We start from the raw sequence: 15,208 nt of genomic DNA on the forward strand, positions 1-15,208 counted from the left end.
GGAATTTACGGTACATACATAGATACTTAATCTGATCTGTTGCTGAGAGCTAAACTATGATTTTTCTAAATTCTTGGGTGTTCTCGTACTTTAACTTAGAAATCTAATCGTGTCACTTTGCTTTTAATCTAGTCTGAAAAAAAAAAAACAAGGAATAAAGGGAAACAGAAGTGAATTTTCGTAATTTTCTCGGCAGAGCTTGGTGGGGCGTCTGAGGGAGAACCTGGAAAAGATGACAGAGGAGAGAAACCAACGCATTGCAGCAGAAAACAGGGAGAAGGAGCAGAACAAGAGAATGCAGCGGCAGATGAGAGACATGAAAGAAGAGACGGCAGAGCTGTCCAAGAAAGAGGCCGAGGCCAGCCGGAAGAAGCACGAACTGGTAAGTCTTTTGATGCTGGCAATAAGTGACGCTGATGCACTGGAGTTCACACAAGAGGAGGTAACCATGCTTCTGCTCTGTTGCGATCTGTCCAGGAAATGGACATTGAGAGTTTGGAGGCGGCAAACCAGAGTTTACAAGTGGACCTCAAACTGGCCTTTAAGAGGATCGGTGACCTGCAGGCTGCCATAGAGGACGAGATGGCGAGCGATGACAATGACGACTTAATCAACAGGTACAGCTTTAATTATCAACAGAAAGACGCCACTGTTCCCTACAATATGTGTTTTATAAATCTGAAAGCACAACATCTGAGCACCAGTGCATGTAATCTTTAAATGCTCTGTGCCATCACTTAAAAAAAAAAAAAAGTTCTAAAAACTGCCTTTATGTGATTGCCTTCATGTTGAGATGGTTTAACAATCTTTAGTCTTTGACTCCAATTAGGTGCTGCATTTAATTACTGTTATTGTGTTTATTAGAACGCTTTATCACTCTTGAGATGCGGTATATAAATACATTTTTATTAATTAAAAATGATTAGTATGAGCTGTTTTTTCTTTGATCTCCTGTTAAACGTTTTTGTATTCTGAGTCATTTTTACAGCTTTTCGGCTCTCTCAGTAATTCAGCTCAACTTCTTTGGTGCTTTCTTGTGAGTGCTACTTTCCTCTGTTTGGTTACCTATCCCTCTTTGCAGAAAGGTTAAAGGTTATGTTGCCTCTAAATCCGAGCCCACTGAGGTAAACACAGCCTTCAATAAAGCAGACTTCTTGAAAGGATGACATTACACACATCATGTCAGCCTGAAATGGAGGCAAGAGAGAACATGAGTGGATTTACAGAAGCACTACTTTACAATGGGCACTTATTTTAAGTGGTGTGCATGTTAAAATCTTTTTTTTTTTTTTGCTGTTTTTTATTTTTGTGTATCTCACCTTCTCTGTTTCTCCTTTTTTCCCCCATTGTTCTCCTTTTGGTGTCTACACTTCTGGCAGTTTGCAAGACATGGTGACAAAATATCAGAAAAGAAAGAACAAAACGTGAGAATGAAAAAAAAAAAAAAAAAGCATCCTTTTGTTTTTGGCATAATGCACGTTTCCAGTTTTTTTTTCACACTCAGTTCAGCCACAGGAGAGAATAATGCAGTATTCCTTATCGTACAGTCATTTTGTTTTTTTCACAATAACATCGTGAGGAGAAGCAATTTTAAACAGAATGGAAAGCTACGTCTGTGGTATACATCACTGATAAAAGCTGGGCTGAAAGGATGCACCAGTGTTGCATTTGGTTTCATTATATGTTGTGCCAAGCATCTGCAGGTCTGCAAACAGCCTGCCTTGTTGGACATTTCAGGCTCTGAGAGTAACAAAAAGAAAAAGTATGCACACAGTATATGTTTCTGAATGGTGAAGGAAAAATAGACTATGATTATAAGTAGACTGTAAAGACTCACTATCCTTTCAGCCGTTCGGACTGCTTTGGATGTCCTCCCAAAATAAAATAAAGAAGTGTAACAGTCCTGTGATAATACTGCACCATTGTCTCCACAAATACTAATACGTCAGACACTTTGCTTTTTAAAGGATCTGCAGTACCATTATACACATTCATGCAATTGCTTGTTGAAGAGATTTAAGCTGTGCTGTACTTCACCGTCTTCTGTGGCTCTCCCAGAGCACATGCAACAAGTCCACATCTCACTGAGTGTGTTTGGGGAAAAGTAATGTACAGTGCATTTTTTATTTGAGTTTTTTCTGTACAGTTAGAAACATAATCATTCAACCCATTTATGACAAGATTTATTTAAATGAATGTAAGATATCTCCTATCTAAGAAATGTAAGATTTTTTTACATCACTTTAAATCAAAAGATAGTGTTTGTTCTGACAACATTTGTGAATGGTAGTAAGTAAAGTCTCAAAACAAATTCACAAAAACGTGAGTTCCCTGTTTTTTGGAGAGAAAAGTTTTGTTGGCATTACGTTAATAGAGGACCTGTATTGTGACTCCTTTACAAATGTAATGTTGTGAGACTTACTCACATGTGCTCTGGAAGACCTGATGCTCAGTTGTGTGTGTACGAGTGTGAAATAATTGCAGCACACACTGACTTTATGTCCACGGCTGCAAAGACAGCAAGTGGACATCGTTTGCACGGTGCTTGACTGATATGTTCTCATCTGATCCCCTCCATTGCTTTTCATGCATGCAAATACTCCGCTGAGCCAATCTCATTTCACAGTGCTGTGAAACATTTCACTTTCAATACAAAAGATCACCTTGTTCCTCATTTAAAATGTGTAGTCATTGATCGTGAATGTTAAACGTGTTCTCTTGACTGACTGAATCTCATTTTCTTTTAGTCAAAAAACAGTGAAAGGAACTTTTGTGCCATGTCAGATAATTTAAACCTTCATCAGAGCGTATTAAAGGAATGTAGTCTTCAGTTGGTAGCGAAGATACTCGTCCATAATTCCCTTCTTTGACCTGTGATTGCTTTTTCAAAAGAGACATGGCGTCACGCTCTCAATCACCTTGATTTTTTTTTTTTTTTCTGTTGTCCAATTTTCATCAGACAACCCGTGTGTATCATTGCTCTGCTCCTCTTTGTATTCAACTCAACAAAAAGAACAATGATTTTTCACATTTACATGATTGCATTTTCCCCTCCCTTGACATCATTTCATTAGCAGCACCGATGAACATTAATTGAGGAGGTGATTCTTCTAATTATGAAGTGGATTTTCCAGATGATTTACATTATTATTCTAATTGTTTTGTACTATGTGGCTGCAAAACAGAGGCAACAATAGCTGGATTATTGCCATTTAGTGGAAGATAAAACCAGTTAAATTATTTAACACACTAAGCACAATGTTAATGCTTCCCTCACTATGGACTGACAGGAAAAGGGGCCCTTTTTTACCATTGTAACAAGGTACTAATTATCTTGAGTCACAGGTGAATTACACCACAGAGTGTGAAGCATACACTGTTTTATTAACATAAATGAATGCCCTATGCTCTTTATGCCAGCAGTTAATTAGCTCATGTTGAATAGATACCAACAAAATATGGTGCTGGAACTACAAGTGCTAAACTGATAGAACCCAGCCATAAGAGATGTGATGCTGAGCGTAAGTACTTGTGACAAAGATTTACAACCAGTGCAGGCAAATTGTCAGAAGCTATTAATGTTCACTTCTAAATTCTCAGGGCTTGTTGGTATCTGCGAGCCTCAGGACTGGTTAGCTAGTAGTGCGGGGCCAAGGACAAATCGTTTGTGACACCATTTGCACAGCATTCAATGGCGAGCCACCTTCTATTTCATGTGTGTGTGTATTAGGGCGGGGAGATAATTTGGCTGAGGGCTGGTTTCAGTATTTTGTTGTGCAATATATCATGTTAAAGAGTCAAGGTATCACTGAGATGAAAAATGGGCAGCACGTGTGATCAATGTCCTGCAGTTAATTTGTTTGTGTTTGTGCGGGATTAGTTAGCATGCAGTAGAAAAGAGAGGCAGCAGAAAATAAAAAGCATGATGCACAATAGCTGAAGTTGGACACACAGTTGTAGCTTGCAGCTTTTGAACAGGGATCTCTAATGGAAAATTATATAAACATAATTCGTTTTGCTGGTATCATTATTATGTCTCCGACAGAATGCCTAGTTGATGATGTGAAGGTTAAATATGTTCATGCTCACAGAAAGCTCAAGAGCCTGAATATACACAATATACAAGAACCTTCTTTTTCTGTCTGCACTCCCTTGCAACATTCACTCATACCACCATCTTTTTTTGGTATTAAAACAATAACTTTTAGGCATCCCACCAAAAAACTAAATACAACAAAAAGGGAAAATGGGAAGTAGGAAACTTTGTTCTCTGAGAAAAAACATGATGGAAAATGTGACACAAGACTTGATGACAGAGGAAACATTGTGCTGTTCATCGGGACACCTACAAAGATGGATGTCTGCGATGTGAACAAATGACACAGCTCAGCAGTCTGGCTGTCATATCACTCCTCTTTGAATATCCTGTTTGGGCTTTTAAGCCTTTTTTGCATCATGTTTCAAGGCTCAGATAGATAAGCTTGTCCAGGAAACAAAATCTGTAACCTTCTCGTCTGTATCTCATTTTTAATGACAGTCAGCTGTCTGTAGACGCAACATGCTATTAACTGACAATTTAGATATAAACAAGTCAAACATGTTAGATTGATGTGAGTTGAAAGGTTGCCTGTAGATAAGCCTATAAATAATGGTATAGATAAGGTCTGTTATAAATCAAGAGGAGCTGAAAATTGCTGCTCTTCTACAAAAACCTTGTCACTGCTGCCTGCTACAGCGTGTTTAATATACAGTGCATTGTCCTGCGCTGACAACCAAAACAATAGAATGGAAAATGTAATTTTTCTCTGACAGTGTTTACCATGGCAACACAAGTCCAATGTAGCTGAGGCCTTCAAAACATACTCATATAAATGTATTTTTAAAACTGTTTTCACATATCATGTAGCCAAAGAAATGCCAACTTCGTTCAACACAACTTCATTCACTAGCAAGTACCACAGCAGGAGTTTGAGATGTATCATGATCAATCATATGAATGATAAGACAGGGGAATGTATGTTGAGATAATGAAGGAAGAGGGTGCTGTCGGTTGGCTGTCCTGGCAGGATGGACTGAATACTCAGGGTACAGGGGAGACTCAGGATGGGGGTTCTGTCTCGTGCATAATTCTGGCCAAGCTGAACACAGCCAGACTGTTTCTAGAATTAGACAAAGAAGATGAAGAGATGAGGAAAGAGGGGGGATGGGTGAGAGGAATGGAAAGGGATGGGAGGGTTGGTCGTATAAAACCTTTCATACAAACATGTAACCTCGGGCACTTTAGATAGGAGCAAACAAAAACAAATGGAAATAAAAGAATCAACAACAAAATAATTCTGAAAGACTAAATTATGACCAAAGGAAAGAAACTATAGAAATCAAAAGATAATAATAATTAAAAAGTGTAAAAAGACAAATAACCACCATATACAAAAATGAAAGTATAGGGTTAGGTTAGGTTATACATTCTTAGGCTCACACATTAAATAACACAGTTATAAACAGAAGTAAGCACTGTTGAATAAGGATTTATTCTCATAATGCGCAACGGAAACACACAAGGACTCTTGTTTTTTCACCAACTTCAAGGCTATTTCACTATTTATATTTCTCTGTCTACATTTTAAATGTCAATTTTATATTTGAGGTCAATATGATGCATAATTCAGAAAACCGTCTTGTATTTGACATGAGTGAGGATTGACCTCGTCCAGGTTGGATCTTGCAAGCTTTTTCTCTGAGATTTGCAGGTCTCTGTGTATCGATTGTTGTGTCAAGCGTAGGGCCACAGGGCTGTCTCACGGCTCCACTCCAATAACAATCAGCAGGAGCAGGTGACATGCCACACAGACGCTAGCAGCCCAGAACCAGCCAAACAAGTTCATTATGCATCGTACAGCTTCATCTGCATTGTGCCTTGGGAATGCATTCACTCATTTATGTGCGCTTCTCTTTCTGAGAAAAAACCTTGAACTTGTTGCTAATATAACACTGCAGGATCACACCTCCTTGTATGCTTGGGTATCTTTACATAACACTGACCCCTATTAATATATATATATATATATATATATATATATATATGTATACATCTGTTATATTACTAACAAAATGCTTTCAATTTGTTTAAGTTAGCCATAAATTTCCCATTTTGGTTCCTGTTGTTGTACACCACTTCAAAAACCTGCACATAACAAGTCATTGAGTCTAAATTCTTGTGTTATAATCTCTCTAAATTGATTCTGAATATTTCCACAAGACAGATTAAACCACTTAGTATCAAAAAGCTGAGTGAGGATTTGGAAAAAAAAATGTTCAATGATGTAAATTCACATTTAGATTTAGTCAATTGATTAGAACGTTTTTGCACTTGAAGATGTCGAAATGACTTGTTAGGATTATTTATTTGAGCTTGTTGTGGAGGAGTCAGACTCTTCAAACCCTGGCTGATTTTTTTTTTCTTTTGACAGTGGGGATGAAACAGAAACCGACTCAGAGGTGGAAGACCGTGTGGATGGAGTTAAGTCTTGGCTCTCCAAAAACAAAGGCTCCTCAAAGACCACGTCTGATGAGAGCAGTCTGAAAAGCACCAGGTTAGTGCTCCCAACATTTTGCATCATCAAAGCTAACCATGTGCTTCCCTGTTGTAAAGCGGTGAGAAAAACTTCCCTCTTTCCCAGCCTTGAAAAGGCACAGGAATACCTGGGGCAGTTTGTAACAGAAGGATGGGTATTTCATGTGATTAGGTGTCATCTCGCTCTCTCTCCCAGTAATCTGTCTAATGACAGCAGGCGGGATAGTGAGGCGACTGCTGTCAAATTTATTGAAGTGGCCCATGGCCAGTTGGCACGCCTGCTAAATGACATCTCTGCCACAGTTAGACAGATCTTCTCGGTTGAAGACTGATTTTTTAGTCTAACATGACAGACATATGTTATGATACCCAAATCTTATGATTCTTTCGATCCATCTGGTGACTTTTAAAGCCTTTAAAACTAATTAGCAATGATAGTTTCTCCATTAGGTTTTGTTTCTGATGTTCAGTTATTACAGTTGTTGGTTGTCTCTGCTGTCAATTGTATTGCATATCTCTTTAGAAATGCAGCAAATGCTGATGCTAAAGAGGATAAAGAAGCCAAAGAAAAGACGAATGATGGAAGTAAAGAGGGGAAAGACGTAGAGCAGAACAGATCAGTGTCCGTCATGAGTTCCTTGAGCTACAGGAAGCGCTCCAACCTCAAAGACTCCATAGGAGGCAAAGGTGACGAGAGCTCCCTGTTTAGCACTCTGAAAGAACAACCTGATATACCGGACCATGCCTCCATTCGTAAAGCCAAGTCTAAATCCGGAGACCTCCAGGAGGATTGGAAGAAGAGCCAAGCGCAGGAAGACTTCGATGATAAAGGCTCTGTCATCTCCATGGCCTACTCTGAAGCCACCAGTAGAGCCAGGAAGGGCTTTGAATCCCGCTGGAACTCCCGCAATAGTCCAGAATTTGATAAGGAGTCCATGGTGTCCTCTGTGGGTCCCAGCAGGATGTCCACAAGGAGGGGATTGATGGACATGGATGATGACAATAAGTCCACTATCAGCAGCGTGAGCCGCTCTAGTCCACGCATGCTACATCGTAGCTCCTCTTGGAAAGACGAGCGACGCAGTAGCTCACGCCTGTCTCTCGCTCGCAGCTGTGGCCTGAGTGAATTTGGTCTGCATGTAGATGATGATGATGACGACGATGGCCAAAGCGTGGCTTTTACCGAAGGGGGAACTTCGTCTTTCAGTCCTCGTTCCCTCAGTCGCAGCTTTTCTAACCCACCTCAACCCCGTACCTCGGACAGCAATCCAACAGAGTTGTCAGACATAAAGACCGTCACACACCGCAACTACCTGGATCCTGATTTGGAGGCTGCAATTAATGAGGTGCTGAGCTTCAAACCCATTAAGTTCAAGCGCAGCAAACTTGAAAAATCCAGCAGTGAGGAAGAGGACGCAAAGAAAGGGCCAGGAAGCGAGGACATCAGGAAAAAGGGAGATGAAGAGGGACTTGGTACCAGTTCTTCCGGCCTGTATCGATCTGCGTCAGGTTCTGCTCTGGACTACAATCGACCATCCAGCATCATGAGCAGCAGCAGCTCCCGCAGCCGCAGAGATAAAAAAAGTAAAATTTCTCTCTCAGATGACTCGTCATCAGACGATCGTCAAAGCAGAAGAAGCTCAAGGGGGAAGAAGGGGAAGAAGTCCAAGAAAAGATCCAAGAAGAAGCCAAGCGAGTCAGAGGATTCCTCTTCCTCGTCAGAGTCGTCAGAGTCCTCATCCTCCGACTCGACAATCTCCTACCGAAGCTCCAACAGTGTTAAAAGGAACCCAAAAAAGCCATCTGATGATGACGATGAGAGGGAGCCGAAGCAGTCCAGCAACAAGGAAACAAAGAAGCAGAAGAAGAAGGTGGATAACTTGGTGATGAAGTACCTCTACAAGCCTGACAGTGACTGATACGAGCAGTGAAAGGTGATGCTTGTTGTGTGATCAATCAGGAGCCTGCATTACTGAAACAGAGACTAATGGATTTTTCTCTTAATGTACTAAACTTGTTTGCTCTGCATGAATGTCTGCGCTGATTTAATCTGAATAATCCTTGTCGAACGTGTCAATTAACAGTTTCCATATATGTGTTCGGGATATGTTGCCAGGCAACAAGTTGGTAATGGAAGTATTACTAACATTTGGTTGTATTTGGTATTTGGTTGAACTGTTCCCATGGAGGACAACGATTCCAGAAACAGTGGCTATGATCTAGAAATATTAAAACTTTAAAAATAAATCACACATATTCACAGTCGCAATTGACATTCTGGTTGTAAATGTTAAATCCAAACAATCTGTACATGTCAGTCGTTTTAATTGACATGCAAGAGATATGTGTCGTTGAGGTTTGCCGTAATCTGTGATAGCAATTACTTTCTCTCAGCCTTGCTTCAAGGTTTATTCTTCGCACTTCTGATCATTAAAAGCATTGCATTTGAATACCACTCAGACAAACTATTGTCGAAAAAGCAGTTTTACTTTCCCTATTCCATTTTGCGTTGATGGATGGCATCTCTGCAAATGGAAGTCTTTCTCCTAATGTTGCAACTGATGCTGTTTTAAGTACATATATTTGAAAGGGAATGTTTCCCCGTGGCTGTTCTTCAAGCACAAACAGATGTTGGCAGTTAGTAAGGAAAAAAAAATGTTTTGTTTAAGCATGTTATCTTAGAGGAGTCTACAAATGTGAGACATGACTTGATATTACTCCATGTGGATACTTTGCCTCACAATTAAAATGCTAAGATTGGCTAGAAGCTTCAGAAGCCTATCTATTTTAAGAGTGACTGTTCTGACAATTTAAGTGTCTCTGCCTGGTTCATTCTGAAACATGCAAAGCAGCATGCCTGAGGGTTACTTTGGTTCATTTGACCTTGAATATACTACCTTTTCTTTCAAACTAAAACTGGCTGTTTGCTTTAGCACTACAAGATCAATGAATTTAAGCTGAGGGAACTAAATCTTTATAAAGGGCACCTAATAGGTGCTCATTTTCCCAATGCAATTGTTATCAAAGCTATCTTATAGACACTTCAGCGCAGAGTACAAAGCAGTGATTCAGTCTTCTTAGTTCTGTAATCTGTGTTCCAAATGTCGTCTGTAACACATCAGCAGAGCTTCCACTGTATCTGTTTGCCAGAAGCACTATTGTCTCATACACAGGGTCAACATCTCGACCCAGAAGTTGATCTGTTTCACATGTTTCAATCTTTATTGAAACATGTCATTCTCATGGTAGATTAAGAACTTTTAATTTTAAGCTGTCAGTTTGTCATGATGGCAATGCATGATGTTTGTTAGAGAACCCGGGTTACACAAGTAACAATGAAGTAGTAAAGTACTTAAAAAAGCAGTGCTACTCACATGCTATCCTGCTTATATTGGTGGTTTAATATTGACAGTCCAATCCCTCTTTGGTACATTTGGAATCAAATTAATTACATGAAAGTAAATTGAACCTGAAAATCACCCACAACAGTCATCCAACATTTTATGAAGGTGAACGTAAATTGCGATCTTCAGGCCCCATCTGAGCAGTCATATACGTTCTTAAAAGAAAACATGCAGCAGTTTGAATGACAAGGTTGTCACACAAAGTCCATTCAGATATCAAAATATATCACTTTTATCTTTAGCATAATTACAGTGGATTATGATCCGGATAATTGACGGCTCCATCCATGTGGATGTACTTGCTCTAAAGAATAGCAGAGGTCAGTGGTCATGTCAGAATGAAATCTCTGCCGTCACTGAACTTAACATTCCAGTAATGCACTGAGTGACTGTCATGCCACGTGATCATGGCAACATAATTCATGGATGTAAAGCTCTGGTTCAAAGTGACCTTTAACAAGTGTTGTAGAGAGAAGCAGGCTCCTACATGGAACACAGAATAATTGCCAGCTGAGGTAGAACTTACTTAGCTCATCAATGCTCAATTAACCCTTTGCATAACAAAACCAATGCTTGTTTGTTTTTCTCCATGGTAATTACAGAAAGCATCTACTACTAGGCAAACAATGTGCCACTGTTAATGTGTTCCTGAATGTCAATTGTAAATGTTAATGAGACGTTTGTGGATCTCCTGTTTGGCTAAATGTGGTCCGGGGACATTTCTTTAAATGATTCCATAAAGGTTTTCAAGAACGATACAAAAAATATTAGTAATGCCTTTTTGCAAATGCAAATTGAAAATGAATGTTAGAAACCTCAGGGGCGCCGTTGTTGGCTACCTGGGGAAGATTGTAATCTCGTCTAGATTGCTTGTGGTGTCCCATGCCAACATCTTACAGCTTTCAGTTTTGTTTCTACAGTCTGCAGTCGAGTAATGACATAACGTTGTGTCTGTATGTCTGTTGACCCTTATAGCCCTCCTGTGTGCAGTAAACAGCCGGGTCTTGGCAAATCGGATGAGGAGGATGAGGCGGAGAGAGACTCCAGCAGGCAGGCACTGGGTCAAAACGACAGCGAAGGTGCATTGGTGGAAAGGGCGACGTAGACCAAAATCTGGTCACCTTATGGTACAAGTGACAACAAACACACAAAGGAGGGATGTGTGTTTTTGTCCTCAACACTGACACCTCTTTTCAGCCTGCAAGAAACACGTCGACTGCTTTTGCAGAAAAGGAAGGAGAAGGAATTAGAAGAAATCCTCTTTTAAGATCATTCAGCTTGGACCTTTGGATGTATTACTAATCTTCTAGCAATAAATGAATGTTTATTCTGCAGTTAATTTTGTTCTTTTTGATATAACTAAATGCAATATATTAAATAAGTTGATCGCTACATTGAAGTCAGGCACTTTCAGAAGAACTTCCTGCTGCTACCTTACTTATAAGAGCTGCCTTTCAGGCACATTTAAGCTCTACTCTGCACTCTCCGCTCACTCTTCACATAGCTCTGCCAAGAGGATTTAGATAAGCCTGCTTCTCCAAGAACCTCTGACCAACTATTAAGACTGTTCTTATCTCTTCCCCATTACTGTGGACTAACGCTATGGGAGGAATTAACCCATTTTCAATTAATTATCATGCAGTAAGTTTATGTGGCTCTTGTTCCATGTGCAGATATCAATCATTTGAAAAAAAAGATCTGTTTTAGAACAAAAATCATCAAAGTAAGAATAGTGTTGGCTGATAGATTTATACTTACAATAAGCTGTTCGATGTCATAGATCTGTCTGAAATTAATTTAAAGCCTTTTTCTGATCTTAGAGTGTGTGTATATAGATGAAAGAAATATTCTTTGTGGAATAAGAGCCTTTACAGGAACAGGACATTTCAAATGGATTAAGATATTTTTAAAATGAGTGAGATAAAGATAGGGTTTTATGCCATACTTTTGATGTATTCTTATCTGTTAGTAGTTTGCATGCCTGAATGCTTTTAGTTTGGTTCTTTTGAGGCTCATTCATGCTTGTGTCTCACAGCATCATGTCTCCTTACATTCAAAGGGAAAGTATTTTTTATTGCCTCACGAAAGGAGCTTTCTGTAGAGGCTTTTTTTTTTTTAGACCGTGCAGATGCAGAGATGTATGTTATTTTTTTTATAAATTCAATAACACTGGACTTTTACTGTATATTTTAAGTTAACACTCATGTCAATGTTACATGCAGAGTAATATTTAAGTGTAATGCAGACTGTTATACTGTATGTTTCCGTCGCATCTATGATTGCTTGGCGCAGCTGTACAGATCAGATTGTCTCAAGCTGAGCAATTGGGCCATATTGATTCTAGCAGTAAAAAAGAAAAAGTGAAAGTGCTTGTGTCAGAAGCGGTCCTAACATTTTAAGGTGCCAAAGACTGTTTATTTATCTGGTCGTTTTATGCATATGAGGAAATGTTGGATTTGTTTTTTTAAAGATAGTTTGATATCCTTGTTCAATTCGTGTTATTTACAGTATTATTGACCTTTCTCCTCTTTATTACCTCATAGAATTCTGCCTAAAATATCTTTAAACTCAAACCAGTCTGCTAATAGATCAGTTAATCAACATTATGGTATTATTTATCTCATCCTAACCCCCCCCCCCCCCCCTTTTTTTTAAAGACACACAAAACTCACAAGTTATTTTGTCATATGGTCTTCCAGAATTATAATGACATCCTTAGTGGAATGTGACCTCATGAATTTTAAATTGTATTTGAATAAAGTCTTGTTGAATCTGAATGAGGAGGAATATATATATATATATATATATCTTTGCATGTAGACTTTCTGCTCATGTGAAAGTGTCTGGCTTTCTCTTTGCATATCTTTCCAGTAGAGGCTAATCTACATTTCATATCTGATTTTCTCCATTTGTTTCTTTGTTTCACACATGAATATTTATGTGGGAAACTGAAACTTTGATGTCAGTGAATCAGAATAGACTTAAGTGATTAAAAACAGTGCAAGTTTCACTTCCTCTGTGCGGCTGACGTCATGCATAATGTTGAAGCTTGTACACTTAATGTTATCTTTTAAGAAGGTATGATGATTGAACAGGTCATTTGTAATCAGCAGTGGTTTTTTTGATTTTTTTTTTTCTTTCTTAGTGAATAAAACCAGTTGTTTGTTTACAGTATTAACACTTGATTTATTTTCACAAAAAGGTAATATTTGTATGCTGTGTTTCATATTCTCCCCTGTCAGAAAACATTCGGAGAAAAGGAGGTCAAAGAATAGTCATTAGTGCATTTTTAGCAAAACAATTCATTGATGTTTGATTAATTTTAGCTCATCTACCCCAGAGTTACTTCTCATTATTCCCATTCAACTCTCCCAGGAGGCTGCAGAGGAAACAAACAATCCTGTGAAATTAATCATTCCGAGCTGTTGAAAGCCTGAGTCTTGCTCGCAGTACCTGACTGCTGCACGGTTCAAAACCAAGCTTGGGGCAAAACTCAGGAAGATCAAAAAGCAAGAGCAAGCACACTCTTCCTCCCCGCATCAATCTCTATTCTACATAGGTGATGTTCACCTGGATTCAAAAGGGATTGATGGGTTTAGATTACCACCTTGGTTGACATTCACAGTCAGTGTGCTGTGCTCTAAACAATCTCCTATTTATCCAACCAATCTGTAATCCTTATTCCTATACACAACCTGTCTGGCTGCTTCGTCTGTGGCAGGCAGGGAGCTTTGGCTGTAATTTCACTCCACTTGTGTGCAGCCTCTGGGTGGCTGCATGTTTCTGCTTAAAGGCTTTCCATTGAGTGACAGATTAAATTCTGCTCCCGATTTTACTTATTTGGGCTCTAACACTGTTTCACAAGCCACTGGAGCAGGAAGTCATTAGCTCGACAAAGCCAAGCAAGTCTGTGTTTATGCTGCAGCCCTCCCTGTTATTTAGACAGAATGGTTTGGCCACAGACAATTTCTCCTCTCCGGAAGTCTAATGCAGCCCTAAATAATAATAATGTAGAATACCAGCAAATTTAACATGACTTTTCTAAAGGTTTGAATTTGATCTGCAATGAGTATTAATCAATGAGTTGATCTATTTGTTAAAAAAACGATCAGGAACTATTCTGACCGTTTGTTGTCTAGCAATTTTGAAGGTGGAAATGTCTCAAACATAATCTGGTTCTAACTTCTTTATATGCAACGATTAGCTTCTTCATTTATGAAGGTAAAGAGATCGTCTTGGATTAAAACATTAATACAGTTATTATGAGGATATTACTTTTGGCTTCATAACTGCCGTTACTTTTTTGAGTAAAGGATTCATTGGTTTATCATGAATGAAAAAAAAACCGGAATAAACCAATTTTCAAAGTAAAAATTGCAGACTGAGTTTTGTAGAAGACAAGTTATTCAGTTGTTTGGCCTTGGGTGAAATCAGAACAGTGTGTGGGCTTTATCTGGGCTTTTTGATGATTTCTGGGAAAATATATAGCTATGATCAAAAATGTATAAAGATCGTTTTTATTCAATACAACAGGTCAACTCTCCACTCCAAACAAAGACCTGAAGAGCCTCCTTAAATGTATTTAACAAGATGAGCAATGAGATAAGATGAACTACTTTGTCCACTGCGGGTGCCAAAATAGACACAATTTGAAATGTTCTTACAGGAGTTTTAATAGATAAAATCAAAGCAAAGAGAAGGGCGGAACTGAATTAAAAAGATGTTTAAAGCAATTATTTGTTCAAACAACATCTTAGATCTTCAGCATAAAAAAAAAAAAAAAAGTGCCCTTATAAAACATTGAAAAAATTAGGAGTCCGAAAATGAAAATTTGGCATTTGAGTCTTGCCCTACAAATGAAGTAAATCCTTAGGACTAGAGCTTAACATTTGGAAATCGTGTTTCTTTATTTCATTTGCTCTGGATGCAGCCATATGACTCCCTAACACGATTTAATGTCAGTATGGACAAACATGCACCTTTTAAATTTACAAAGCAGTCCAGTCAAACTGAATCAGAACTGACTCTTCAATGCAGCTGTGTTCCAGTTTATGCATAAGCAGCTTCATTCACCAATCCTCTCCACGTTTTGACCTTGGTTGAAGGCCATCCTGCCGGGTGGTAAAAGATGAGGGGGAGAACATGTTTATCACGCATCATCCTCAATTATTAGCACTCCCGGTTTCCTGCTGGAAGCCGACTGTGGATGAAGCGCTGATTGGAGGCGCTG

General features: G+C 38.9%; 1 protein-coding gene across 3 annotated transcripts in view; it reads left to right on the plus strand.

Annotated features, from left to right (window-relative positions):
* Nucleotides 1-11,092, plus strand: part of LOC306831443 (unconventional myosin-XVIIIa-like) — a 66,964-nt gene extending 55,872 nt beyond the window's left edge. For 2 of the 3 annotated variants that reach the window (XM_079355552.1, XM_079355553.1), the window contains 6 exons: nucleotides 197-382; nucleotides 478-617; nucleotides 1,380-1,424; nucleotides 6,471-6,593; nucleotides 7,098-8,508; nucleotides 10,954-11,092. In XM_079355552.1, coding sequence (XP_079211678.1) covers nucleotides 197-382; nucleotides 478-617; nucleotides 1,380-1,424; nucleotides 6,471-6,593; nucleotides 7,098-8,493 — 1,890 coding nt within the window. In that variant the 3' untranslated portion in view covers nucleotides 8,494-8,508; nucleotides 10,954-11,092. The remainder of the gene's footprint in view (nucleotides 1-196; nucleotides 383-477; nucleotides 618-1,379; nucleotides 1,425-6,470; nucleotides 6,594-7,097; nucleotides 8,509-10,953) is intronic. The other variant, XM_079355554.1, reaches the window with a different exon arrangement.
* The last annotated feature ends 4,116 nt before the right edge of the window (nucleotides 11,093-15,208 follow it).

The sequence above is a fragment of the Symphodus melops genome, assembly GCF_947650265.1.
Source record: "Symphodus melops genome assembly, chromosome: 11".
NCBI lineage: Eukaryota > Metazoa > Chordata > Actinopteri > Labriformes > Labridae > Symphodus > Symphodus melops.